At 39.9% G+C, this 27667-nt stretch overlaps 2 protein-coding genes across 4 annotated transcripts in view; both read left to right on the top strand.

Annotated features, from left to right (window-relative positions):
• Nucleotides 1-27667, top strand: part of LOC135708448 (transcription factor grauzone-like) — a 404988-nt gene that overhangs the window by 173103 nt on the left and 204218 nt on the right. The gene's annotated exons all lie outside the window — the stretch shown is intronic.
• The window catches only part of skd (mediator complex subunit skuld), a 170398-nt gene that overhangs the window by 40689 nt on the left and 102042 nt on the right, over nt 1-27667 (top strand). For all 3 annotated transcript variants that reach the window (XM_065230348.1, XM_065230347.1, XM_065230346.1), the window contains exon 2: nt 13420-13747. In XM_065230348.1, coding sequence (XP_065086420.1) covers nt 13420-13747 — 328 coding nt within the window. The remainder of the gene's footprint in view (nt 1-13419; nt 13748-27667) is intronic.

Here is a 27667-nt window from a genome sequence, read left to right as displayed (position 1 = left end):
TAGATTATCGCCTCCCTTAGCTCAGTCGGTAAAGGCGCAGCTACAAAGCAAGACCATGCTGGAGGTGGCTGGGTTCAATTCCCGGTCCGGTCTAGGAATTTTTCGGGTTGGAAAATTTCTCGGCTTCCCTGGGCATAGAAGTATGATTGGACTTTGCCACACAATTATACCAATGCAAAAATGGTACAGGCATCGAAAGCTCTCAATTAATAACTGTGGAAGTGCATCTAGAACACTAAGTTGAGAGCACGCAATAAGCTAATATGCGATATGCAATAAGCTTGAAATTCGAAGAAGAAGAAGATTATCGCACTAAAGCTTCAAGCTGATATTAGTAAAGCAATTTCCTCCCAACTAAAAAAAATCGATTTGAAAGGGGTTTCAATAATAAAATGCTTCATACGTTAATACTAATTACAAGTTATCAATTTGGTTTCTTCAGCAAAGTTTATGCAAATATTAAGCTCCATAACTTTGTAGAATATTTCAAAATCTTTAAACGCCACGAACAAAAGTTAATTTGTTTAAATTGCGTCCTAAGAAACTTAATTTATGTACGACATCTCTATCAGACGCGCATTTATCTAACTTACAAAAGGATCTGAAGACACCCACTTGATTAAACTACATCTAAGTGCACTACGCACTGTTATGAAGAAGGTGGCTTGCCCCTCTAGGTACTCAGGACTTGCCCTAGTGTTGATTCCCCTGCTGCTTCTTGAATTGAGGTAGTCTGGTCAAGATTCGATGCTGATGTTCATTCAGCTAAGACTTGTCTCTAGATTCCGTTGGAATTACCTAACGATCATCTGGGCCCACATCCATAGCTGTCTGGTTCGATGGAAGTTCATTGGAGTCGCCTTTAGTACCCTTAGGACACTTATTGAAATCTACCAAATTTTCTTGGCTTCTTACAGTACTTACAGTTAATCAAAACACTAACCGTACAATTGTCCTTATAGTTTAGAAAAAAAAGATTTAGATATCTTAATTAATTGATGAGCGTCTTAGTAGAATAATTGTTTACCTTATTAGGTTGTTTTTCCTTTTAATTCCACTAGTAGAATTAAAACGAAAAACAACTTAATAAAGTATATAGCTCTAGATAGGTAGATTTCTGAAATGTATAAATTTTGAGCTGTTTAAAGTAAAGCACCAATTTGTGCATCATCATGAGCTTGGACGACCGTACAACTAATAGTGGCTACTCCTCTGAGAAAGGCCAGATCCAGACCAGAACTCACTTTGGAGAGTGATGGGATCTGTTAAAGCCTGACACTGAGCATATAATGAGACCCTATCAACTCAGTAATGTAAAGGGATCTGGGATTGAACCCACAATCATCTGCTCAATAAGCAAAAACGATCCCCAGTAGGCCACCAAGCCCCACACATCAGAGAAATCCGCTGCACCTTTCAAATGGATTGACGTTCTCGGCGGAACTCAACTATGTTTAAGAACCTGGATGTGACATATGCACGACATTTGACCAAGAAAGCCACCTTTTTCCGCAGAACTCTGACTGAGTTCTATCATTCATATACACATTAACAAACTTGCACAAATTCGTTCGCAATTTGGGATAAACCACTGCCTCTTCGATGGAAGCGATACAACCTCCAATGATCGAAAAGAACTGTCCTGGCCAAATCCTGGCAACTAGTGGGATAGGATGGATTGTTAGTTGGACACTTACTTAAGAGTGACGCAGTGAATTCTACGACCTCTTCTCGACCGATAGGGGTGGAACTTCGTTAGGTCTTCCTTTAAAAAATAAGCAGTTCCATTTGATTTTGGCACTTGAACACAGCAACTTGTTTTGTCTCGGGTGTCGATGGTCGAAATAAAGCAAACTTTGTGTTTTGCCTATGTTCGGGCGGTACACCCGGAATGCCGATACGAAGGCTTGCTTAACAGCACTGTTGGCATCTGGGCCCAGAAGGTTTGCCACACTGGCACGAAAATTCGTATCAACGAAGTTGAACGGGAATCTCCACTGTTCCAACACACGCGGCGGTGTCTTCTACACCGAAATCACTGACCTTTGCTCACCTTCCTTCTCACTAAGGACTAGGTTGAGGCACACAGGATTCCGCACAACCGAGAATGATCGAGTACTCAAGAAAAAACTGGGACCTTCCCACTGGAAAAAAAACTGGACTAGCGAAAAACTAATTAAACCGACGAACAAGAGGGGAAATTTCGGACCGCGTACAGAACGACGTTTTCTGTCTGACACGTTTATTTTACGAGGTGTTGATCGTAACTAATCCGTCTCCTACGTACGATCCACCTTTTGCTATCCCTAATTGTATACATTCTTTGTAATCGGCTATCGTTGTTTGTGAACTGTATGTATCGTGTTATCGCTCTTCGCTCCTATCTGTTGTTTTCTTCCAGTATATAAGGAAATTGATTAGACCTGTTTCAATTTAGGGTTCACTGCTCATAGTGGCCGTAGTTTAAGTAATAATAGTAGAACTGAATTAATTTGCATGATAGATATAATTGTTTAGCTTATGTTTATCTAATTAATAATTTAACTAGTGCTAGTGTAGGTATCAACGAATTCAAGTAGTCTTTAAGTTTATCAAGATAATGCAACGGCATTAGCCGTAACAGCCTATCCAGAAGGGAGTTCAAGGCCAAACATGGGCAAGAGTGCAAACTTCGTTAAATCATTGGACGGGAATCATGGTGACATATACGCCACATATCGAATTGCTGAGGAGAAGGCGATCTTCATAAAGTTTAAATCTGAACCAAGAATGCATTATGCCTGGTGCATAACCCGGAGCAACTAACTTTCCAATTAACTAATGGAATGTCGCTTGCCGGGGGAACGTGCAATACGTGCGAGTGTATGATCTGCCACCAGAAGTGCCAGATGGTGATCCAACGTAGCAAAATACGGAAAAGTGAAGCGTGTCATTCGAGAAAAAAATCCTGTTGCATTGGGTCTCGATATGTTCACAGGAGTTCGAGGTGTTTAGATTGACGTGGAAAAGGAGGTTCCATCCTCGTTTAATTTTCTCAAGCGGATGGGGAATATATTCTATTCGGATAAATGATTCCTATGTAAGGCGGAGGGGCACAGGATGAATTTAAAGGTAAGGTTACCCGCAAATCGCCATTATTATGGTTGTTTTGCCTTGCCACTTTGAATTGCCGATGGAACGAATCTCAGCACCTGCAGCATACGTGTTGATATAATTTCGTAGCCGAAATCATTGTAATTTCTGAGATTCATGCAATTAATATTCGAACAGACGAAGCAAGGCAATCTTGGTAACGACCATTTGTGGATTTTATCAACTTTGTCTTTAACCCCCGGTCTTTTGCTCAGGAAGCAAAAACGGTTGCTACTAGGCCTCTGAGCTCCTCAAATCACAACATTTCGAACGACCCGGACACAGGAAGCTTTTCTAATGTTATCGATTTCATAAGTCTCATGTAGTTGTTGTCAAGTAAGTGTGGACAGACGGTCCAAATGTACTCTGGAGCAAAACACCGATTCTTAACAAGCCCTTCCTCTCCCAAGTCGAGAGTTTGTCAAAGCAAATCAATTTCTCATTCAACCATTATTGTAGGCAGTGTTGGAAAAGTTCGCGATATATCACGAAGTTCTCCAAGGGAAAAGTTCGAGAGTCATAGTGATTTTTTGCGAACTTTTCCATCACTGATTGTAGGGCTTGTGGAACGCGGAGACCTATAGTATCATAAAAATCGAAACTTACCAACTAGCTACAGTCGAACAGTCAAATTTACAGTAACATCAAAGTAGTAAACAGTTAAATCTGACGCCCTACAGTCTTTCCTGTCTAACGACAGTCATTAACTTGGTCAATGATCCACCTTGAAGACGCACTCGAATTCATTTGCACGGGATTTTTTTTATCAACAACTAGCTGTCAAAGTAGTCCGAGCTGGTTAGAGCTGCTTTTCTCAATCGCGAACCCCACACGTATCATTAATTGACGCGAAGAAGAATTATTGACAATCATATTGATGATGTGAATATAGAAATATTGTCAATATCGATGTATCGATTGTTTTTTTAAATGCTTCTTCGATTATATTTTTTTTTTAATAGCTATTGTCAAACGTCAAAATATCAAGTTAGTAGGCCAACCACCGAGATTTGACTTTGGTTTTGATTAGTTTGTTTTCAGTCCTAAAACAGCAAAATCTCAATGACTCTGAAATGCGAATCTCGCGCAAAAGAAATAACAGCAATAAAAGGCATAACAAATTTTACCCAGAGCGGGTAGATAATTTCCAAGTTGAGGAAAAACAAAACCGCACTAACTAACAACCATCATAGAACGGTTTGTTCGCAGCCGAAATCCGTAAACCGAAAATAACGAGACACAACAGGGCACACGCCGAAATATCTACTAAGTAGTTGAAAGAGATAGGAATTTCTGAAAAGCAAATTATCCGGTCTGTTGTTTTGTTGCCCCTTTTCCGTTGCTACAGTCAAGCCAAGTCAAGTCGATGCTGCTACTGGCTGTGTTGTGTGATGTTTACGTTATACAATCACCACCAGTTAGCAAGCAGCCCAAGAAGTAGTGTGATGATGGCGGCAGGCAAGTGAGTGCTGCTGCGAGTGGCAACAGCAAGGTAAATCGTGTATTTTATTTTTATTTTCTTTTATTTTCGTTTCCATATTCCACTCCGTTTCATGTACTTACGCTTTGAACGATGTAAAACTGCTAAATCAACATTTGAAATGGGCGTAAACAATGGCCTCAAACGCAACTTTCCTTGAGTATCAAAACACATCCAAGCAATCGCACGGCGTTAGTATGTTAGTTTGCGTTGGTGTGTTTTGATTCTCGAGAAATTGACGTTTAAAGCCATTGTTTACGTTTGGTTGTTCCGCCTATGTCAATTGTTGGTCTAGAACCTACAGAGTCTGTATTATATGTGGATGAGTATGCGAACATTCGAGTTTTGCCGACTCTTCTTTAATAATGATAGCAGCCGCCTAGTAAGTAGTATTGGTGGTGACGGTGGAATGCACATTCGTAGAGTTTATCTATGTTCGTGTATTGGTGCCATCTCGCTATATAGAGAGACTATGAAATAATGAAATTGAAAGGTGAACCACTGTGTGGGGAGGCTGGTGCGAGAGAAAGAGGGAGGGAAGAAAACGATGTAATTCAATCTTTATTTTCTGCGTGAATTATGTAGGCGCTGAGGCGCGTACAGTGACACTCGCGGGAGAAGGTCGAATCCGGAACTGAATTAGAGTGGAGGAGAATGGAGTGAGTTAATTGTATCTATTTGCCACGTTGTAGTTTTGCTAAGTTTGTTGGGTAGTGTTCCCTTTTTTTTATTGACGTCATTAATTTTCAAAAATTCAAAATCAGTTTTTTTTTTCGTTCAAAGCCAAAATTACGTTCATGACTTCTACAGTCAATTCTCCCTTTCATGAAATTGAATGAACCATTGAGTTAGGAAGGATATCGAGCTACCGGAGTAAAACATCGAACTTTGTATGGGAAAAGTGGTCGAAGTACACGTACAGTTACTCTCAACATGATCATCTTTATCCTCGTATCCAGAAGCAGACAAATTCGTTGTCTATCCAAAATCTTCTTACTTTTGATGGCAACCCTACACCTGTTGATCATGCTACAAAGATCCAACTCAATGACGAAACCGTTTCTTCTCATAACATTCAACAATCGACCAATCTATCACATTTCAGTATATACCGAGTCGAGATTTGAATATCTCCTCACTAAAAAAAAATGATTTCATTATGCACTTCTTTCGTCACCATCTGCTAGAGCGAAAGAATGAAAGAAATAGAGAGAGAGAGGAGCCAGCAGAGTTCATCAAACTTTCCGCTCGTTTCGTCCACCGACCTCCTCCGACCGACCGGTTCGGATCGACCTCGCTCTCGCGCACCAAGCGCAATCGGATAATGAATAGAGTCGTACATGTGCACGTACAGTCCAACAACAACAACTATTGTCGATGTAGAAAAAACGAAAGCAAAAAAAAAAATGCCGAGGAATGAACCGAAAAACACCGTAAATATGATTCGTTGAAACTCCTCAGAGTAATTAGACAAAATATTGTGCAAGGAAAAGACGGACGAAGAGCGTCGCGCAGTGTTGCGCAAAGAAACTTGTAGCGATTACACGATGAGCTAAACCGACTGGCATTAGCTGTTATAGCATTAAACCAAAGCCAAAGAGAGCTGCTTCAAGAGCTGTCGGGGTGGATGGACTTGCACAGAACGAAGCGAGAGAAAAAAAAAAACGTAAACATAACTTCAACAACAACAGAGATTTTTGTACGCTCCGGCGACGACGACGACGACTGATGACTGCACCCTCCAACTCGAATCTTCTTCTCCTATAGAGTGCAGTAGGTGAGCTTTGCCACAGTTCAACGATTCCATCGTGCACCAGTTTTGTGCGTGTTTAGGAGGTCGTGGAAAGTTTTGTTTTGTGCTCTAGTTTCGAGCGAGGCTACGCATACGAGTTTCGATCATTGACACCGCCGTCAGCTGACAATGTGCAACGAGTATTGATCGGTGGCGGCAGAATTTTGTAATGGGGAAGATTGAATAACTCCTTACTTCTACGCTTATCTTATCAGCGGACTCGCTGTTTAGCTATTACTATCACTCAGTAATTGAATCATTTGCATATGCGAAATCAGTTATTTGATACACAATAACAAATATTTTGTAATATCGCACTTCACCCATGTCCAGAAAGTGACATAATTGTACACATACAGCGGATGACGTAACCATTTTCGATTGATCATTTTTAACACTCCAAAAACTATGCCTCCGGTAAAATGTGTAACGGTAAACTTGAAATGTTTGAAAAATCATAGCTCAGCCATTTATTGACGAATTTCAAATCTTTAAGCGCCATTTGGAACATCATACTTCAAAGATTTATTCGGTGTCAATTGATTTAAAATCTACCAATAAATTGCAGAGCAATGATTTTTCAAACATTGCCAATTTTTCGTTACACATCTTACCGGAGGCATCGTGTTCGGAGTGTTAAAAGGAAATTGAAAATAATGATTCGAAAATCTTCATTTCTTACTTGATCTTTGATGTCTGTGCTAGGGAAGTTTGTTTGCACGACCGACATATTCCCTCCTAAATCTTAAATGACACGCTTCCAACCGGCATTGGGTCAACAACACCATTGTAACTGTCAATTTGGGTACCTACACGGCGAATGAGAACGACTCAAATTTGAGTTTAGTTCACTCATAATCGCCAAAAGTGCAGGAACTCAGCGATGAGTTAAATTGCCTCATGTTTTCCCAGGTTTTTCCAGGATTTTCCAGGCAAAAATTCGCGAATTTGAGAAAAGTAAAGATTGGATTCACTCAGTCTATTGGTACTACTCCGAGACTGAATAAAATTTTCGCCAATTTCCTCATTTTCCGGCAGATTTTTTAGGTTTTCCACAGGAAACCATGGGACAAATTTTACTCATCGCTGAGTTCCTGCACTTTTGGCGATTATGAGTGAACTAAACTCAAATTTGGGTTGTTCTCCAGGTTTTTCGCCGTGTACAACAAAGGGTACACCAAACGTCTTCAAAGGGCAAAACTGTTTGCGTAGGGTTTGTTGATCCGGTGCGTACTGTTCAGTTTCCTTAAATTCTGCTGGGTTTCCAGCGGTGCAACCCAGGCTGAACTTCCATATCTCAGTATCGACGTAGATACACTCGGCAGGAGCCGTCTCTAGCTAGTGCTTTGTCCCGAGTTGTTCGGCTTGATTCTGGCTACCGCGTTGATGACCTTCGAATCAGGCATATTCAACGTAGCTATTGAAGTTAGGCAGTCATCGATCATCATCCCCAGGTATTTCAACACGCACTTCGAGGCTATGGCGTGCTCCCCGACGGTGATTTCTGCCCGATGTACTGCTTTACAGTTATTGATCAACAACACTTCCGTTTTGTGGTGAGCTATCTGCAGTTTCGCTCCTTGCATTCAGTTTCCAATCATGTCGATTGGCTCGGTCGCCAACATGTTCATCTCTTTCAGCGTCTCGCCTGTTACCGTCAAGACGACGTCGTCCGCAAAGCGAACGATCTCAACTCCTTTGGGCAGCTTCAGCGTTCTCACGCCGTTGTTCATCACGTTCCAGAGCATTGGAACAATGATGGAGCCTTGTGGAACTCCCACCGTGATCCTAACCGATCTCTATGCCATGTCTGTCTCGTAGACCAGAACCCGGTTCTGGAAGTAACTCCTTAGAATCCTGCCTTGGTAGTCAGGAACCCTCGTGCTATGCAGCGCTCGATGATGGCCTCCCAGCTGGCGCTGTTGAAAGCATTCTTGACGTCGAACGTTATCACTACACCGTGATCTCCTCTCCGCTTCTGTTTGGATGCCTTCTCGGCTCTCTCTACCACTGTCCGAATTGCATCCATCGTTGCTCTCCCTTTTCGGAATCCAAACTGCCTCTCCGACAATCCGTGCTCACTGTCCGTGCATTTCGGCAGCCTGTTTAGGATGATTCTCTCCAAGAGTTTCCCGCCCCAAGTAACAATTTGGGTTTTAGAGTTCAGTAGACTAGGATTTAGACTTGTAGAGTGCTTTAAAACCTCGATAAAACTTGCAGTGCTACTTGGGGAGTGTATCCATGGAAGTGACCTTCGTCCAGTCATTTCTTCAGCACCATCCCGGACATGTCCGAGGATGCCTGGATTGTCGCTTTCTACACCACGTTGGGTATTCCATCCGGACCGGGAGCTTTCTTCACCTTCAATCCTTTCGCCGCTGTAACGAGTTCTTCGTTAGTGACTTCGACGTTATCTATCTCTCCCTCTCCGTACGGTGTATGTGGCCAGGTCATTGCACTATGGGCAAAAATGGGTCCAAAATTACCCAAAATTCAATATCTCAACAGCACGCTAAATTCCGGCCATGAAAAACAACTTTTCCGAAGGGAAATCATCCGGGGAATTGATTGCACGTGGTCCCATAGACCGGAGAGCCTTGTAGGTATGTGTTTTGAATCATTTTACCCCATTTTCACCTACTTTTTGGAGGAAATGTTTTTTCACAGCTCTATTTTTCGTAAAACATAAGCACTTTATGCATGGTGTTAGAATACTATGTCTTTAAACAACAGTTCATGAGATATTAGGGGAATACGGGGTACACTTTATAAGGGAGTAAGGGGTAAAAGTTAACCCTCGCTAAATTTTTTTTAATTCATATAAATGTTGAACGATGTGATTGTTTGAATGACCCCAGGGTTGCCTGCAATAATCAGATTTTTTTTTCGAAATTTTAAGGTTAATTGGGGTTAAATAAGTTTTAATTTACTGCTATCTGTTTTAAAAGAGTTTTCACTTTTTTTGTCTGTATACAGCAAAACGATATAGTAGTTCTCAAAATTTTGTAAAAATTGGTAGTTTTGTTCCTTATCGCAACATATTAGACCCATATTTTGTATTTTGTCATTAGGGTGACTATTTATATATTAGGGCAGGCAAAAAAAAAATTTCGATTTTTTTCTAAAATTTATAACTTTTGAACTGTTTGGCTGATGACGGAACTCAAAATACCAAATGAAAGTTAATTAATTTTTTTTTCAGAAAAATATTATGATATTTAAAAGAATTGATTTTGTATTAAAAAAAACATTGATTGTATTTTCACATTGACCCCTTACTCCCCTATACAGTGTACCCCGTATTCCCCTAATATCTCATGAACTGTTATTTAAAGACATAGTTTTCTAAAACCATGCATAAAGTGCTTATGTTTTACGAAAAATAGAGCTGTGAAAAAACATTTCCTCCAAAAAGTAGGGGAAAATGGGGTAAAATGGTCCAAAACACATACCTACAAGGCTCTCCGGTCTATGGGACTACGTGCAATCGATTTCCTGGACAATTTCCCTTCGAAAAAGTTGTTTTTCATGGCCGGAATTCAGCGTGCTGTTGAGATATTGAATTTTGGGTAATTTTGGACCCATTTTTGCCCATAATGCATTGGGTCGTGCTTCGGGAAAAGTCCATCCACGATAACTTCCAGCTTCTCTGGGCACATTTCAGCGCGCATCGTTTGACCTTTGATCTTCGCCATCACGACACGGTATGCGTCGTCCCAGATGTTGGCATCAGCGTCTCGACACAGCTCCTTGAAATAGTTTGACTTGTTCTGATGTATCTCCCATTTATGTGCGGCCCTGGCCGCTCGGAACATTCCTATACGTTCCTCTGTTCTTGCTCTCTGAACTGCCAAGTGCCTCGTTCCACAAGTAAACTGGACACCGTATGTTATCTCTCCCGCTTGCTCGGCATGGTTGTGTCACATACTCTCACTAACGTTTCTGTCAGCTCGTCTGCGTTTAGATCCGTGGGGCCCCCGTCCGCACGGAGTGCTTCAAAGAAAATATCTTTGTCAAAAGCCTTCGTCTTTCATTTCAGGTCGCAAGTTCTCGTCCTCCGTACTGCCCATGCCATATCGGATCGCCTGATGGTCGCTATGGGTATATCCTTCGCACACTCTGCAATTCCCAACAGCGACAGACTGCAGCAAGTGACGTCGATAATTGATTCCCAGCCATCTCTGTGAAAGGTGCTGGAGGTGCCTTCATTGAACAGCCTAACTTCCAGCTTTGCCAGAGCTTCCAGCAGAATGTGCCCTCTCTCGTTGGTACATATCCTTCCCCACTCCACTGTCCAAGAATTAAAGTCCCCTCCGATGACTACCAGTCTTCGTTCGATCAGCTCTTCGGTGGAACTGCTCCATCGTCCATCTAGGAGGTGCGTAGCAACTGCATATGAAGATTCTGTTTATTTTGGCGGTCACGAAACCTTCTTCTTGAATGGGGTATCTGCCCATAACTTGTATTGCAGCTATCCCAGCTCTTTCTGCCACCTAGTTACCGTTATTGGAAGCCACAACAGCTGTGCAGTGTCACAATTATTGAGATTTATTTGGGTTACCTCCGTTATTGTTGTGACAAAACAATTAGGTGTAATTTGCTTTAAAACCAAAAAGTTCAGCAAAATCTGCAGGCTGACAAAATCGGGTGGTGTAGTGGTAAGCGTGATAGCCTCTCACACCAAAAGGCCTGGGTTCAATCCCAGTCGGCGCCGACGGGATTTTCTGAGGCCCCGGTCCATGAGTTGATGGGTCGATAGGTAGGGTCCAGATGTGGGAGCTGCCTCCCTGGCGTCGGTAACATTGGTACTGAGTACGGAAAACAAGATCGACGGAAAACAAAACAAGCTCCTTCGAACATCAGATTACCCTTAAATAAGTCGCAAGATGATCGAATTTTGAAGGAATTTAATTCGGGTTCGCTCCTCCAGTTCACTCTCCGCTGTTGTCGAGACCGACAGCAGCAGTTATAAATCACGCGATAGTCCGTACATTCGCTAGAAGCTATTGTTTCGGTGCGCTTTGTTCATTGCCTGCTGCTCGGTTGCTTTGTCGTTGCAGTTGAAAGCAAAACATTTGAGATGTTCAGTGAAGTGAAGAATTTGTTTTCATGTTCCCAAACCATGAGCAACATTGCCAATTTCGTGAAAGCACTGTATGTGAATCCCGTTCAGATGGAAGCAACTTACTGGAGTCCGGAGAGAAACACCCAAAACTCAAGCCGGAATAGGAAAAATAGCAACCTGTTAACAAATGATGCTGTAATCGATGCCCTAAGAGATGTATTCGCTGTGAGCCATGCATTTATGAACCTGATAATACTGGCAGTGGATGCCGATATATTTCAATTTCAACTTCTCCTCTCATTATAACACATCGATCCTGTAGGTATAGGAGACTCTCTCACAACCTTCTGTCCAGCAAAACCGCACAACCACCGGATCTTTCCAGCGCTAAACACTGGACCACAGCAGCTTCTCCAGCACCACATGCTGTGATCTACCTACAGTGACAGACAGGCACAGCCATGCCCGCCCGATCTTCCCACCTACTCACCATCCACCGATAGTCTTACCTTCTTCTGACTACGACGGCCAATTCTCACAAAAAAAAAGTAGATCGTATATCTACAACATACCTACTGTACATACCAACCACACCGAACGATGAAACGCTGAAAACCCGTGTGTGCTGCTGATGGGCTAGCTGGATTCCACCGCCGCCGCCGTCGTCGTTGTCGTCGTCATCATCATCATCATCCTCACCTTCACCTACCTCAATGGCTCGGTCGTGAGAATGCGCTGCTCGCTCGTCGACGAAAAGCGGGTTTCCTCAAGCGCTTGTTATTTACCTTGCTATCTTTTCCTTTCCAATCCCACACCGCGCCACGATCCGTCCTCGACCTCTCAGTCAGTGGCTCTTTTTGCTCGCATTACAACTACTACATAAGGTCCGCTCCGGCCGGATTTGCCGTCTCTTCTGTGCGGTAGCCGCTACGAATCGTTGTGAGAGATGAAAACAAAAAAGTTCCATTTCACTACCACCAACTGGCCCCCTATATTCGGAAAGGAAAACACTGAAATACCACCCGAGCAAGAAGTGTACAGCTTTCTGAGCGTTTGATTGTAGGTGAGGATACATATTCGCGTCTGCGGTCTACACAACAAACACACAGCACAGGGAATAACGCAGCTTGTATGTGTATGAGGGAAATACTAGGCTGGTTGGATGCACGTGTGACTTCATCGCGTGCACTCAAGCCCCGGTTGGCGGGCGGGAGTTGTACCTACGACCCCTATAGGGTATAACTACAGCTAACAAACTTCCGACCCAACGCCAACTATGTGAATGTGAAGAGCTGCAGCGGGCAAGCAAACGAGCAATAAAACGACGTCGTTGTTGGTGTAGCGATGTTTTGGATTTTTCCTGTACAAAAACGCGCGTCATTCGATTAAAGAAGCATTAGCATTTTCGTGATTTGAGCGACGAAGGAGGTCGCATGACTAAACAACGGTCGGTGACTTCTAGACCGGTTCGTTAGGGGGGGGCGCATTGATTTCGTCCCCTCTAAAATCAATATTTTTCATTTGAAACAAAGTCTAACAGCATCGCTCAGTTTCTAGTTTTGTTAGAACACTTTCGGTCAAGTAATATTTGCCGCAAACTAACGGAAAATATTGATTTTAGAAATGGGAAAATTTCGTCCCGCGTGCCCTTCTAGACTAGCCTACTACTAGCTACCAGTAAATGCATTGCCATAGTGAAAAGCGGTCTTCTGCTGCTGCATGCGACTGACTGCTTTACATAAGCTTTCGCCTTTCTAGCATTGTTTTTCCCACCTCAGCTGAATGAAGAGACCGACTGACTGCTGCGCCGCGACGAGAGCGCTGTCCGTATCAATTGTTTTTTTTTCTTCAGTTTTGTATTGTTATGTTTATGCGCTACCGCTCACTCAAATTATCGAACTCTAATCAACTTTTTTCTGAACCTTCTCTTCGTTTTTTTTTCCCTTCCAGACTGATCTGTGCGGTATAAAATGGCGTAAGTTGGTTCAGGGTGAACGGCCGAATGCGTCCAGCTACCCGCTGGACGATCCGGTGCTCCGTTCCTACTCGAAATGCCTCGAGGTGGACATCCTGTGCGTGTGGCGCCGGGTGGCCGCCCCCAAGCCCGCGGAACAGGACCAGAATGTGTTCGACATTAGTATACAGGGTCCGGTGACGGGCGGGTCGGTCATCCATCCGCCGCTATCGCTGACGGCCGCCAAGGAGCTGTGGATCTTCTGGTACGGCGAGGAGCCGGACCTAACGGATCTGGTCGATCCGGAGCTGCTCAAGTCTTCCGGTAAGTAGGAAAGGTGGTTGTATTATTTGTTTGTAAACCGTTTCGTTTCGATATTTGTGGGATCGGCTTCTTATAGGATGAACCGAAGATAATAGATCAAGAAGATTAGCAACTCTGCAATAATTCAAGGGACAAATGCAGTAGCACTGCGAATGAACAAATGTAGAAACACGGCAAATGTATCATATGTCTTTGAAGTTAAAACAGGAATGTGCTTTTACATCATTCAAAATTAGTCAAGCTAATCTTGAGTAAATCCAGAAGAGTCTATAGGAAAGCTCCCAAAAGAGCTCTGTCTTCGAAATCCTTTCGAACTTCCGATGACGCCTGATCCTGTACCGAAATTTACGCTAAAATTATTGAACCTGAAATTGAACTGCACGGAACCCAGCCGTAAAACTATCCGCACTAGTCTCATAGGATACGTCTCGTCACCATAGATCTAACTGGGATCAACGAGCACTGATATGCCCCAAAATTGTCATAACAGCTGGCTGATTAGCACAGGAAATCCATTAGAAAGTCCGTCGTTAGTTTAGTTCCAGAAATTCACCAAACCTGAAACTCTATATTTGCCCTCGAGGTCCTTTAAATTCCACCAGACCAGAACATGACGCAACAAACATTGAAAGCTAAATAAGAGCTTATTCAGGCAAACATATGCTTTTTCAGCTAAAAAATAGCTTAACCAGCTCAAATGGGTGGTTGGTTTTTTTAAGTCATGAATCTGCAAATTATTCAATGTCCCTAAACGAAGGCTAAAGAAGTTTAAACCCAAAAGAATTAATTAATTAATTGGTTTAATTTGTTTGTGACGCTCGATTTTCGAAACAATTTTTCTATTTTGGTTGCTTCAACATTTTACTAATTCTTGGAATCATGAAATCTCCCGGAATCTCGTGAAGTTTTCTTAGTCCCGAAAGCTTATTTTTGTCCCAAAGCCTAAAATTAATTTATCTATGGTCCAAAGTCTTAAAAATAATAAGGTTCTGACTCTAATCTTTTTCGACCCTAGAACATTGCTTATGTTCTGGATGCTTGAAAAATCGGCTAAATTCTGAAGTATTCGAAATTTGATAAGGTTCCAGGTGTCTTAAATTGTTTTCTAGTCCCAATTTTGTTTCACCGTCCCTGAGTCCCTGGAAGCTTTTCGAAGTATCATAATTTTAAAAAACTTGTCCTTATTTTCAGTTTTGAATTTTTTTCCCCATTCTCATAGTCATCAAAACAATAATCTTCGTGCTTTTATCAGCTCCCAGAATTGCAGTCCCTGAATATTTAGAAAAAGTTAAGGCAAAAACCTATTTGTTCTGGTAGTGCTAAAGTCTCGAAACATTTTTAAAATAATGGATACTAGAACAATTCTGTTTTGGGAAACCTCTATAGCTTGAAATATTTGCTAGGAAATTAGTTAACTTTCAGGTCTTGAAAATTTATCAACTTTTGGAAACTTAAGTTTGGGGTCACCCGCAAAAAAATGTGTTTTGTTCATATCTCTATCATTTTAGGTCCAATTTTCGTTCTCATTTGAAAGTTATTGAGTGAAGCTTAGTTGGTAAATAAATGTAACAATTTATTTTTAAGATTTTGTACACTAAAAGTGTACCTAAAGTTAGAGCGTTTTTTTAAAATTTACACCGAATAATCTTGAATGATTTTCTCAGAATTGGATTGGCCAAATTTTGAAATGAAAGTGGTGGTAGAACCCTTATTTAATACGCAACGGGCTCCAGTTGAAAAAAAATGGTGGACAAGTTAAGCAAATATTTAAACTATGAAAATATGTATTAAAATCATCGAGCAAAAGTTAAGGGGGAACCTCAAAACAAAGCCTGAAAATGTTTTTCGCTCATATTTTTTTATATTTTAGAATAAGTGGCTGAAAATAATTTTTAAATTTCAACCCTCCGTTACTCGCGCTGTTGTACTTTGTACAACACACATGAGTTTTCCATTGCCATTTTGTTGCTGAATTACCAATCGATCTGAAACCATCGAGTATTCCTCAAAAAACTTGTTTTGATCTAAACAAGCTAAACTTTGATTACAGTAAACACCTAAAAATGCGGATAATAGGGAAAATGTATATGGAAACCGCGTAAACTGTGACCATACTACGTGGGATTTGACTTAATTGATTAAAACATGGAATATATCGAGATCCTGACCAGATAGAAAGTTACTGTCTTTCACAAATGCTGTCCATGCTTATTGCTTGGTGCTCAATAGTTCAGAATTTGCTAACTACGCGACGCTAATATACACGTGAAATTCTCATATAAAATATCTCGAGCTCCCGAGCAAATAGAAAGGTACTGTCTTGGGCATAGTTGTTCAGGAGATCAAGGCTTTTTCGCAGGTGGACAGTAGTTCAGAATTTTCTTACTTCGCGGCGCTACTATACATGTGAAATTCTCGCATATAAAATATATCTAGATCCAGATAGAGAGTAAATGTATTCGGCATAGTTTTTCAGGAAATCAAGATGTTTTTGTTGGGTGACAAAAGTAGAATTTTCTCACTATGCGGCGCTAGTATATACATGCCTTTCTCGCATATTCAGCTCGAGATCTTGATCAGCTAGAAAGTTGATGTCTTCGGCAAAGTTGTTCAAGACTTTTTGGCTGGTAGACAGTAGTTAAGAATTTTCTCACCACGTGGCAAATTTTTCGTTGAGATCCAGCAAAATAAAATACCGAGTGCCCACCTCGGCAAAAAAATCTAAGTGTGTATGTACATCCAAAGTCATAAAGAAAAGGCCTGATAATATGAAATTATCATCTCTTTCATTATACCGCAATTCCTACGCTGCTAGGAGTGTGACGTCGAATTTATGGTTACATACACCTTATCCTGAATCTAAACGAGAAGAATCTACTCAGTTCGTCTCAAATGTGTAATGTAATATAAAATGCATAACATATATACACACGAGTTAGCCAGTCGAGTCATAGGACTATCTTAGTCGTGAGATTGTTTTACTCAGTTGTCTGGAGAAATTTCCAAAATCGCAGTTCACTCAGCGCTGAGTAACCTACACTCCCGATCATAAGCTTAAATACACCCCCAAAATACATGCTAATGTGTTTTGTTTAAACCTCTCTCATTTTACGTCCAATTTTTGATCTCCTTACGTTATTTGAATGGTTTGAATGGTATAGCATAAGGGTTCTACTACTACTTTTAATTTCAAATATATTTTTTTCAACACCATTCTGAGAAAATCAATCATGATTCTTCAGAGTAAATTTTGAAGAATAGTGTAACTTTGGGGCAAATTTGAAAATTATATTGAGCAATTTGCCTCTTCGTATTTCCATTCAAAATCTTTGAAATGTCATCATCAAAAAGTTTATGATCTCCTGAACAGCTTTGCCGAAGACAGTAACTTTCTATCTGGTCAGAATCTTGAGACATTAAATATGAGAATTTCACGTGTACACTAGCGGTGCGTAGTGAGAAAATTCTAAACTACTGTCCACTTGCGAAAAGGCCTTGATCTCCTGAACAACTATGCCGAAGACAGTACCTTTCTATCTGGTTGGGAACTCGAGCTATAGTATATGTGGAAATTGCACGTATATACTAGCACCACGTAGTGAGAATTTTCTGAACTACTCTTCACCAGCAAAAAGGTTATGATCTCTAGAACAACTTTGCTGAAGACAGTAATTTTCTATCTGGTCAGGATCTCGAGATTTTCCATGTTGTAACCAATTAAGTCAAATCCCACGTAGTACGGACACCGTTTACGCGGTTTCCATTCACATTTTCTCTATTAAAGGGTGATACGGTCAAAATTTGGTCAAGGGAAAACGCGTGTAAATCGGTGAAATCGTTTATTTAAAAAATCAAATTAAATTTCTTTTTCAAGTTCAATTAGTATAAAATTCAGGAAAAATATTCAGTTAGGCTTCCGCTTTTCCAAATCCGAATTGCCGGGCCTTACGCTTGACCCCTGCCATCAGATTTTGTACAGCCACCTTGTCCACCTTCTTCGCCGCAGAAAGCCAGTTTGCCTTGAACTGCTGCTCGCCCTTAGCAGTTTTTTTGGTCTTCTTTAGGTTCCGCTTGACAATAGCCCAGTATTTCTCAATTGGGCGGAGCTCTGGCGTGTTGGGAGGGTTCTTGTCCTTGGGAACCACCTGCACGTTGTTGGCGGCGTACCACTCCATGGCCTTTTTACCGTAATGGCAAGATGCCAAATCCGGCCAAAACAGTACGGAACAACCGTGTTTCTTCAGGAAAGGCAGCAGACGTTTATTCAAACACTCTTTCACGTAAATTTCTTGGTTGACAGTCCCGGAAGCTATGAAAATGCTGCTTTTCAAGCCACAGGTACAGATGGCTTGCCAAACCAGATATTTCTTTGCGAACTTTGACAGTTTCATGTGCTTGAAAACATCTGCTACCTTTCCCCTTCCTTTTGCCGTATAAAACTCCTGTCCCGGAAGCTGCTTGTAGTCGGCTTTGACGTAGGTTTCGTCGTCCATTACCACGCAGTCAAACTTCGTCAGCATCGTCGTGTACAGCCTCCGGGATCGCGCTTTGGCCGTCGTATTTTGTTTATCATCGCGATTTGGAGTCACTACCTTCTTGTAAGTCGATAGTCCGGCTCGTTTTTTGGCTCGATGCACGGTTGTAGACGATACACCCAGCTTATTTGCGGCATCTCGGAGAGAGAGGTTAGGGTTTCGCTTGAAACTACCGGCAACTCTCTTTGTCGTCTCAGCGGCTTCCGGTTTTCGATTTCCCCCCGATCCAGACTTCCTGGCTGTCGACAAACGTTCCCCAAACACTTTAATTACATTTGTAACGGTTGATTTGGCAACTTTTAGCGATTTTGCCAACTTTGCGTGCGAGTAGCTCGGATTTTCGCGATGCGCGAGCAAAATTTTGATACGCTGCTCTTCTTGCTTGGACGGCATTTTGACAACTGAAGAGTGAATTCCAAAATCAAAATAGGAGCAACATTCTACACACACACACCTTCAAAATGAGGGGTGTTCAGGTTTTTTAAATGCAAAATTGAAAGAAATACGTCAAGTTGATATTGACCAAATTTTGACCCTTTATCCGCATTGTTTGGGGGTAAACTGTGATAAAAGTTGAGCTTGTTTAGTTAAAAACAAGTTTTTTAAGGAATACCCTTTGGTTTCATATCGATTGGTAGCTCGGCTGCAAAATGGCAATGGAAAACTCACACTGTTGTATAAAGTACAACGCGCGAGTACTCGTGTTACAAAAGTTGGCGCGAGTAACCGAGGGTTAAAAGTAAAATTTCACCATAACTTACATCATTGAAACGCCAAACTTTTGATCGGTCATTAAATATTCTTATGAATTAAACATTTTATGTATCTTTTCCTCCAAATTTTCACAAAGTGGCCCTTTGGGTATAGAATAAGCGTTCTACTGCTGCTTTCATTTCAAAATTTAGCCAATCGAATTCTGAGAAAATCAGTCATGATTCTCCAGAGCGAATTTTGAAAAATGTCGTTAATTGGGGTGAAATTTTAGTACATAAAATTTGAAAGTTATATTGATCCATTTTACGTACGAAGAAAGTTTCATTCAGTACGTTTCAAATGAATTAAAGAGAACGAAAATTGGACGTAAAATGACAGAGATATAAAAATAACACATTTGTAGGTTTTTTGATCGGCAGTGTATGTCGTTTTAGTCTCATTGATTTTTTCAAAGTAGCGATACTGTGAAATTATTTTATATAATCTGAAATATTTTATAAAAATAATTTAAAAAAAAAATGATTCAAGAGCAGGAAAGTTATCCATTTTCGAAGATTTTCAAATTTTCATGAATTAAGTCCCAGGATCGTTTATTTTTTTTTCGTAAACCGAATGTTCTAAAAGCCCTGAAAAGTCAAATGTTGAATTTGATTTAGCTCTAATTATTATGAATCATAAACATTTAAATAATCTGTTGAGCCCCAAAATCAAAAAAAAAAAATAACATTCAGGTCAGAGTTTTTTTTAGAAGTTCCAGAAGATTGAAAATTGTTTTTAAAAGTTCAAAAACCTTCTTCTTTTTCTTCTTCGCATATCAAGCTTTTGTTATAAGTGTTCTAGGTGCACTTCCACAGTTAATAATTGAGAGCTTTGAGATATGCCTGTACCATTTTTGCATTAGTATAATTGTGTGGCAAGTACAAGTGCCCAGGGAAGTCTAGAAATTTTCCAATCCGAAAAATTCCTAGACCGGACCGGGAATCGAACCCAGCCACCTCCAGCATGGTCTTGCTTTGTAGCTGCGTCTTTACAAACTGAGCTAAGGGAGTTGCAAAACCTGTTGAGTGTCAAAATCGTAGACAAGTTGTTCATACTCTATTTTCCATTCTGTTATGAAATTACGTAAGGCCCGAAACTTTGTAATTTTGGATAATTTTCAGACTTATAACTTATAACTTATAAGTCCAGTAGACTAAATCCAGGACGGCCTGTATTTGAAGTGGAATGAAGTTCCTTGACTCCGTATTGATTTAAGATTGTTGTAAACAATTACTTCAATCACGGATTTCTCGCAAATAAAAGTTCAATCTCGTAAACTAACAACACAACCTAGAGTGATTCCTCTTGCAGTTGGTATAGTTTGTTTGAGAAATCGCATAAATCTCAAAACAGTCCGGAATTGTCTAAAGTTATCTGACATTGCATGAAGTACTCTAAAACGTTCTGTAAACTTGAATTTCCCAGGACATTTCTATAATATCTTGTACAGTGTCCCACGGTTCATAAGGAATGCATGAAACATGCAAGTTCAAGAAAACATTTCTAAAGTTTCCTCTAAACTTTTCCTCTAAAATTTCTTTTCCTGGAACTTGACGGAACTAATTTTTTCTTAAAATTTATTTTTAAGTTTGTTGGAAAGCTCTCTGCACTTTCCTTAGAACTGTTCTGAAATTTCCTGGGAACTATAATATTTCTGTCCTGGGTAATTATATATTTTCTCAATCTCTCTGAGATTGCTTGAAGTACCCTGAAATATAGTTTCTTGAATTTCATGGATTTTCTGAAAATATTTCCTCAAAACTTTTCTGAAAATTTCGCTGAAATTTCTTGAAAACTTCTTCTAAAGCTTCCGGAAAAGTTTGTTGAAGTACTCTCTGAAGTTTCCTTATAACGCATTTGAATTTTTCTGAGGATTTGATTAGTTTACTCGATTCAAGAGACTTTCAGACTTCTCTTTATTATCTTGACAATTCTCGCGACTTTTTTCAAATAGACCAATTTTGAGAAAGTCGAAGTTAAAGTTCGACAGATTATTATTTTAACTGTTTAGAAACAATACATTTTGCAATACAATTTATAATATTTAATAATTTTTAATTCAGTGAAAATAACGTTGAAAATTCAGGAGAAACGCTAAAATCACAATTTACTTTGAATTCTATGCTACAATACAGAAAAAAATACATAAGACGTTTTAACTAGTCATGTTGTATATCGGACATGTTACATTGGACGATTTTTCCCAATGACATAATCAATGAGTGTTGCATTGGAAGTTTTGTTCTACATGATACTAGATTCCCTTTCACAGATTTCAGAGTAGAGTACCTAGCTTTAGATTGGCCCCGCCTTTAGAAAATGAGCACCAATCATGTTAAGTAGTCCGAATGACCGAAGTAACAATCATGTACCCATCATTTCAAACTGTACATTGGACAATTGTTGACCTATGATTATCTTAAATAAATGAAAGTAAATTTGGATGGATTTTTTTTTGTATCACATACAATGATAGAAGAGCAATAGATTGTATCGCTTAACTCGATTTGTTAACATTTGTTACCTAGGACCTTTTGAAAAGTGACGCGAGAATTGTCCCAGAAGTTCTCTTTTCTTGAAGTTTAATAGTATCTTTTTTTAGGTTACTTGAAAACTTCTTTGAAGTTTCTTGAAAACTGCTCTGAAATTTTCTGAAAGGTTCTCTTGATTTTTATGAAAACCTCTCTTCAGCTCCCTTAACTTCTCTCAAGTTTCTTAACAGAGAAATTTTCTAAGGGTTATAAACAACTATTCTGTAGCTCCTGGATCTTTTCTCAAGTATCTGGATTATTTTTAAACTTTCTTGCAAACTTAATAGAAGTTTTCAAGCAACTTCAGAGAAAATCCCAGTGAATTTCAGAGTATCGTGCAGGAAGCTTCAGAGGATTTTGAAGGAAATTTCAGAATTCCATTTTTAGGAAGTTTTTTAATTACTTTTAAAAGATATAGGGGAAATGACGGCTTCGGCATGCCAGACTATTTTCGGCAACCCAAATTGAAACACTATTTTCACTGGATTTTCTTACGAAAACACTTCGCTGAATGCATGCAAACGATTCTTTATGCTTTCAGCTTCAATTTGACTATATTGTTACCACTGAGAAAAAGCAATCTAGCAAGGTTTTCTTGAAATGAAACACACGCACTACAAATTGTAGCTGATTTCGAGTTGCCGATAATAGAACAGCAGATTTACATGCAGTTCAAATGGAACGGTTGCCGAAGAAACACTGGTTGCCGACAATACTCGCTCTCACTAGAGAAGATTGGAGCTTTGTAAAAGCGTTTCAAAACAGTTTTTGACAATTCTTTCGACTGAAATTGTTAGAGCAGCTGGCAGCAAAAGATTGTAAACAAACCAATACTGCATATGTGTGCGTTCCTTAGAGAAAAAGGCTATAGAAAGAAGGTCGCTGCTTAGGTTGCCGAGAATACGTAAATTCCCCTATTCAAATAAAATTTTCAATAAACTCAAAAAAAAAATCCAGAGAACATCCAAAAATTTTAGTGGAAAAGTGCGTTATTTTTGGAGAATTTAAGTAATTTGTTAAGAATATTGAGAGAAGCTTCCAAGGAACTTTAATCAGGTTTTCAGACTTTGCACAAAACTAAGGACACGAATTGGATCATGGAAAGTTTCAGAGAACTTCAGTGCAATTTTCAAAAATTTTCAAAGGAGATCGGATCACTTCAGTAGAGTTATCGGGACACTGCAGTAAACTTCAGAGAATTGCGTAGACATCTTCGAGAAGCTTCATAGCAGTTGCCACATAAATTCAAAGAAGTGAAGTGTTTCGTGAGAATTTATGTAATTGCGAACTTTTCTGAAGTTTCGTAAACAACTTCTCTGAAGTCTCTTGAAAGCATTTCTGTGTTTTCATGAAAACTTTTTCTTTTTCTTTTTCAGAAACGAATTTCTGTTCAGCTCCCTGAACTCCAGTTTCGTCAAAATTATTTTAATGTAAAGCTTCTTGAAAACATTTCTGAAGTGTCTTTAAAACTTCACCGATTTTTTTTAAGTTTTGTTTTTTTTTTATTTCTGCAGCTCTCTTGAATATCCTAATTTATTTTAAGTTTAAGAGCACTTAAGACTTTCTGAAAACTGTATTGATGTTATTTGTTAATTTCATAAATTCAGGGTTGACTTATTATGGCGCGGATCTGTTTAACAGATTCGTTCTGGCGCGGATTTGGTGCGTTTTTAATTTAAAGTTCGCGTGGATTTGGCGCAATTTTGAATTAAAATTCACGTGCAGTTTATTTCAAATTTCTCGTAACAACCCTGCACATCTATTCAGAACATTGCACAGTGAAACTGTCGGTAAACGTTAATAAGTTTAAAGATTTTTTAACTTTTTATGGAATTTTTTAAGTATCTTCAAAAATTTCACAGAAGTTTTTTTTTAAGATTTCCAAAGAATTGGTCAGGCGAGTTCAAAAAAAAAAAGTTTTGAGTGCTTCAGCGAAGTTTTCATCAGATTTCAGAGAAGTTTTCAGGAAAAGTTTGAAGGAATATTTTCAGGATACTTCAAAACTCCCGAAACAATTGCTGGAAAGTACAGAATTGTTTCCTGGCAGATGTTTTCAATGAGCTTCAGAGAAATTCTCAGGAAACTTTAAAGAAGTTTGCAGGAATTTCAGAAAGAAATTTATAAAAATTTTCGATGATGTTTTCAAGAAGTTTCAGAGCAGTTTTCATGGAACTTAAGATACATTTCCAAGGATCGTCAGAGTAGCTTCAGGTAACTTCAGAGGAGAACTAAAAATTACGAAAATCTTTCAGGAAACACCAGAGAAGATTTCAGAAAAATTCAAAGGTTTTTTTTTTTAGAAAACTTGACAGTTGTGTAAAGAAACTTCTGGATTTTTTTAAGAAACATCAGCGTATTTTTCAGGGAAAGAAGTTTTCAGAGAATCGTATTGATATTTTCAAAAAGGTTCAGAGAAGTTGTCAGAAAACTTCTCTTGTAAAGTTTTAGTTATCTTTAGTGAAATTCTCAGGGAACTTTCAAGATGCGTTTAAAACAGAGTGACCAGTGAATCGGAAAATCGGGAAAACCGATAAAAGTCGGGAATTCTAAATCATCGGGAAAACCGGGAAAATATTGTGAATTTCCCTGATAAATCCGGGGGAAAAATACTTCGTCCTCTCTCCTGATAAATTTAAAATTGTGGTCTTTGGAATGTTTTCAAGACCCCGCATTTTCAAGATTTTGTCGCTTTGGAAAATTAGGATCATATAAAAAGAATTCTAGGAATATCACCAACGTATCATGGTTTGCGACAAGAAAATTTTGATTGATTGATTGATTTATCTTTATTAAGGAGGCTTTCAGTCTGAGGCTGGTTCGCCTCCATGAGAAAATTTTGACTAGATCTCCAAGGAAGTTGTGAAAAGTGAAAATTAAGAGGAGTTCTGAGTATAATTTTTAAGTGCTTCTGAGGAGAATTCCAAACGATTGTGGGAAGATTCCAGGTTCAATGTAATGATTTTTTTTTTTTTCAAATAAGTGCTGAGAAGGAATTGAATTCTGAGGATAGTTCCTAAATAATTCAGGGCTAAATTCCTCGGAAATTCTGTGGATTGTTTCGTCTGGAATTCCAAGAAGAATTCCTAGGGACTGTGAGGAATGTGAATTGTATGAGAATTCTAAGAGCTTGAGCTTGATTGACCGCCCACGGTGGCTACTCTGTTACTGCCAGATCAGCTGTAATTACACAGAGAACCAATAGACGATGCTTGGGACTCAATGTGTAAAAACTGGTGATCTTAAATTAGGCAATACCAGCGCCGGCCGCGCCCGAACACAGGTCAAGAAAGGAATGGGAAGGATTGTGTTGACATGACACTCGCTTTGATGGAAGCCGAGAACACCTCTGCACTTCCACGAGGAATCACTGGGATGCTGGATAAGAGGGTTGGGTTTGCAGCAGGGTTCGTTTTGGTAAACGATAAGCTGAATTGATGTCCTAACGATCATATAACGCGAAGGAGCTTGGGACTAAACCCACGGTCTTCTGCTCAGTAAGCAAAAACGTTTGCCACTAGGCAGACGAGCACCTTTTTAATCACCGAGTTGCTGTTATTACCATGTAGTCATATTAACAAATAAAACGATTGACGAATCTTGAATGTGGATGGGCCTGAGATTAGACTCATGATGTTCTGCTCAGTAAGCAAAAACGGTTGCTCTAAGGCCACCGAGCCCCTCATATCACATAATACCGTTGCTCAAATTTTTGTATCCATTCAAACCCGGAACCAACGACAACAACGAGTTTCGCAAAATACACGATACACAAGCAATTTTACCATAAATCTCTTTGATATGTAAGGACCTGGGACCGCGTTTTTCTGCTCAGTAAGCAGGCCACTGTAACCAACGATCTTTCAAATCCGAAAACTAAAAACTACGAAAAAGTACTTAGGCCTTCATTAAGTTCCACTTTCACGCGACGTTCAATGACAGGGTCCTATCCAGGATTACATCTGAAAAATCCAAATCTGGCCAACGCCCACCTAAACCTGTTCTAATCCACCTGAAATGACTAACGAATAGAAGACTTTAACTACCCAGTCATGCAATAGTCTCATTCCGTGCCTTATGGCAACTTGATGATTCTATTGCGCTCATCTTTTGGCACCACCCAGAGGAGACTTGGTCCTGTACCCAATGCTTAACTTATCTCCATTCCACTCAGCTACTCGCAATTTCTTGTGATATATTGGGCGGAATATTATTATATGAGACAATTCAATGCAGACGTCTTTCCAAATTTGGCAGATCGACAGGTAATCGGTGAGTTACCACGATAGTTGCTATTCAACAACTCGACAACGTCCCATCGTCGACGCCTGCTATGAGAATTCCCCATTGCAGACGCCAACGAAATGACGTCATCGAGCTATCGATCAACTACCCTGGTTATCGCCTGGTACCTTATAGCACGATGCTAGGAGGCGAACCGGAAGAATCGATGAGCTACCTCTCCCCCTGAATTGTATGAGAATTCTAAGAAGGATTGAAACTAATTTTATATAGAATCAGAAAAAGAAGCTTCAGCTAATTCTTTTGAGGATCATTCAATATTCGAGCAGTATCTCCAAAATCTCTGAATGCCTAGACATTTTTGGACTGTTACAATGAAATTTACAAGGAGGTATCAGAGACAGTCACATAATTATTATATAAGAATTCTGAAAAGAGGAAGATTCTCAGGAAATTATTGTAAACATTATTAAGAAATGCTGCTAAGAGTTCTGAGTGAAAGGTACCCACTAAGATTTTTTGCAGGAGTCAGTATTTTTTTACTGGGTTTTTAAATTGCTGAAAAAGTCGGTAAAAATTCAAATGACCGTTAACCGTAAGGAATCAATGAAATCGACCAATCATATTTTCTATCATTAAATGGGGTTAACAGAACTAAGTAGGGGAAAAGTTGGCTTCGGCAATACCTATTATTGTCAGGGGGTAAACAAAGCTCTAGAGCACTCAAATTTTGCCAATAGTTGCTCAGAAACACAATGTATCCACATGCCAAAATTGAGCTCTCAAGGACGTTGTTTACCCTCTGACGATAATAGGTTAAGGTATTGCCGAAGCCAACTTTTCCCCTATGTACAAGTTTAGGACAAATTTTCTCATTAATAAATTTTCCACAGATTTTTAAACTTTTACCGAACAGTTCCGCAATTCAAAAACTCTGTAAAACCGTACTGACTCGATTAGCATTTTTTTGAAGATTTTGGATGCAGAAAAAATCAGAACCCAAGCGACTTCTTTGACTCAATCGCATTCGGTTTTATGCTTAATTGAAATGCATATACCACAATCAGGAAATTTAAAATCGGCATTTGCTGGTTACCATGTTTGTGACATACGACTAATATAAGAAGTTCCTTTGACTAATATAAGCCTTCTTCTTTAAGTTGGCCGTATGCTACCCTTAAATCATATTATGCAGCAGAAAAATGCCCACCTCCGCATCGCCGTCGTCGTCAATTTCACTCAGTAAAAGACCCAATCCAGGTTTATTACATATTTATTGCCACAGCAAAACATTAACACCGGGGCAACCCTTTCTCGGGCACGAGCCACTTCGGTATGCTTAGACGATGTGGCGGTATTTAGTCATAAATATCAATACTCGCCCTGCCGCTGCTTCTACTGCTACAATTTCGTCGCTTCCACAAGATCCCCACAGTCACAGTCTGTTCTCGACGTTGAGCTAACTTCAATTCAAAGCCGTTCATACTAAACGAACGAAAACTTGACCCGAGACGCTTCCAAAGTGGGTACAACACTGGCTGGATGGGGTCAGGGAAGCCCTATATAAAGCAACTCTACGATGGAGAAAAGGTGGGTGGTTGGTGCCCACTGCTGCCATTCCCACTACTATGTAGTTGCTCGTCTAGCGGCCGGATCATTCCGATGCACATAACAACGACAGCAATCATCATGCTTTGCTTCGGGAAACTTGTGTTCCACACCCCGACCATGACAACACAGCTCTACTTTCCCCTGGCGGGTTCTCATATTGGTCACCTACACCGAGACTGAAGAGCGGCAACAGAGAGCGCCACATAGCTTTTAATCTGCACCGTTATTACTATCGCATTACTTTTTATGAT

Source organism: Ochlerotatus camptorhynchus, unplaced genomic scaffold, assembly GCF_037179485.1.
Source record: "Ochlerotatus camptorhynchus isolate MF236.1 unplaced genomic scaffold, CSIRO-AGI_Acam_v1.1 ptg000330l, whole genome shotgun sequence".
In the NCBI taxonomy this organism is placed as follows: Eukaryota; Metazoa; Arthropoda; class Insecta; order Diptera; family Culicidae; genus Ochlerotatus; species Ochlerotatus camptorhynchus.
The sequence above is the reverse complement of the archived record's forward strand: the minus strand, read 5'-3'. Positions and strand labels throughout refer to the sequence as shown.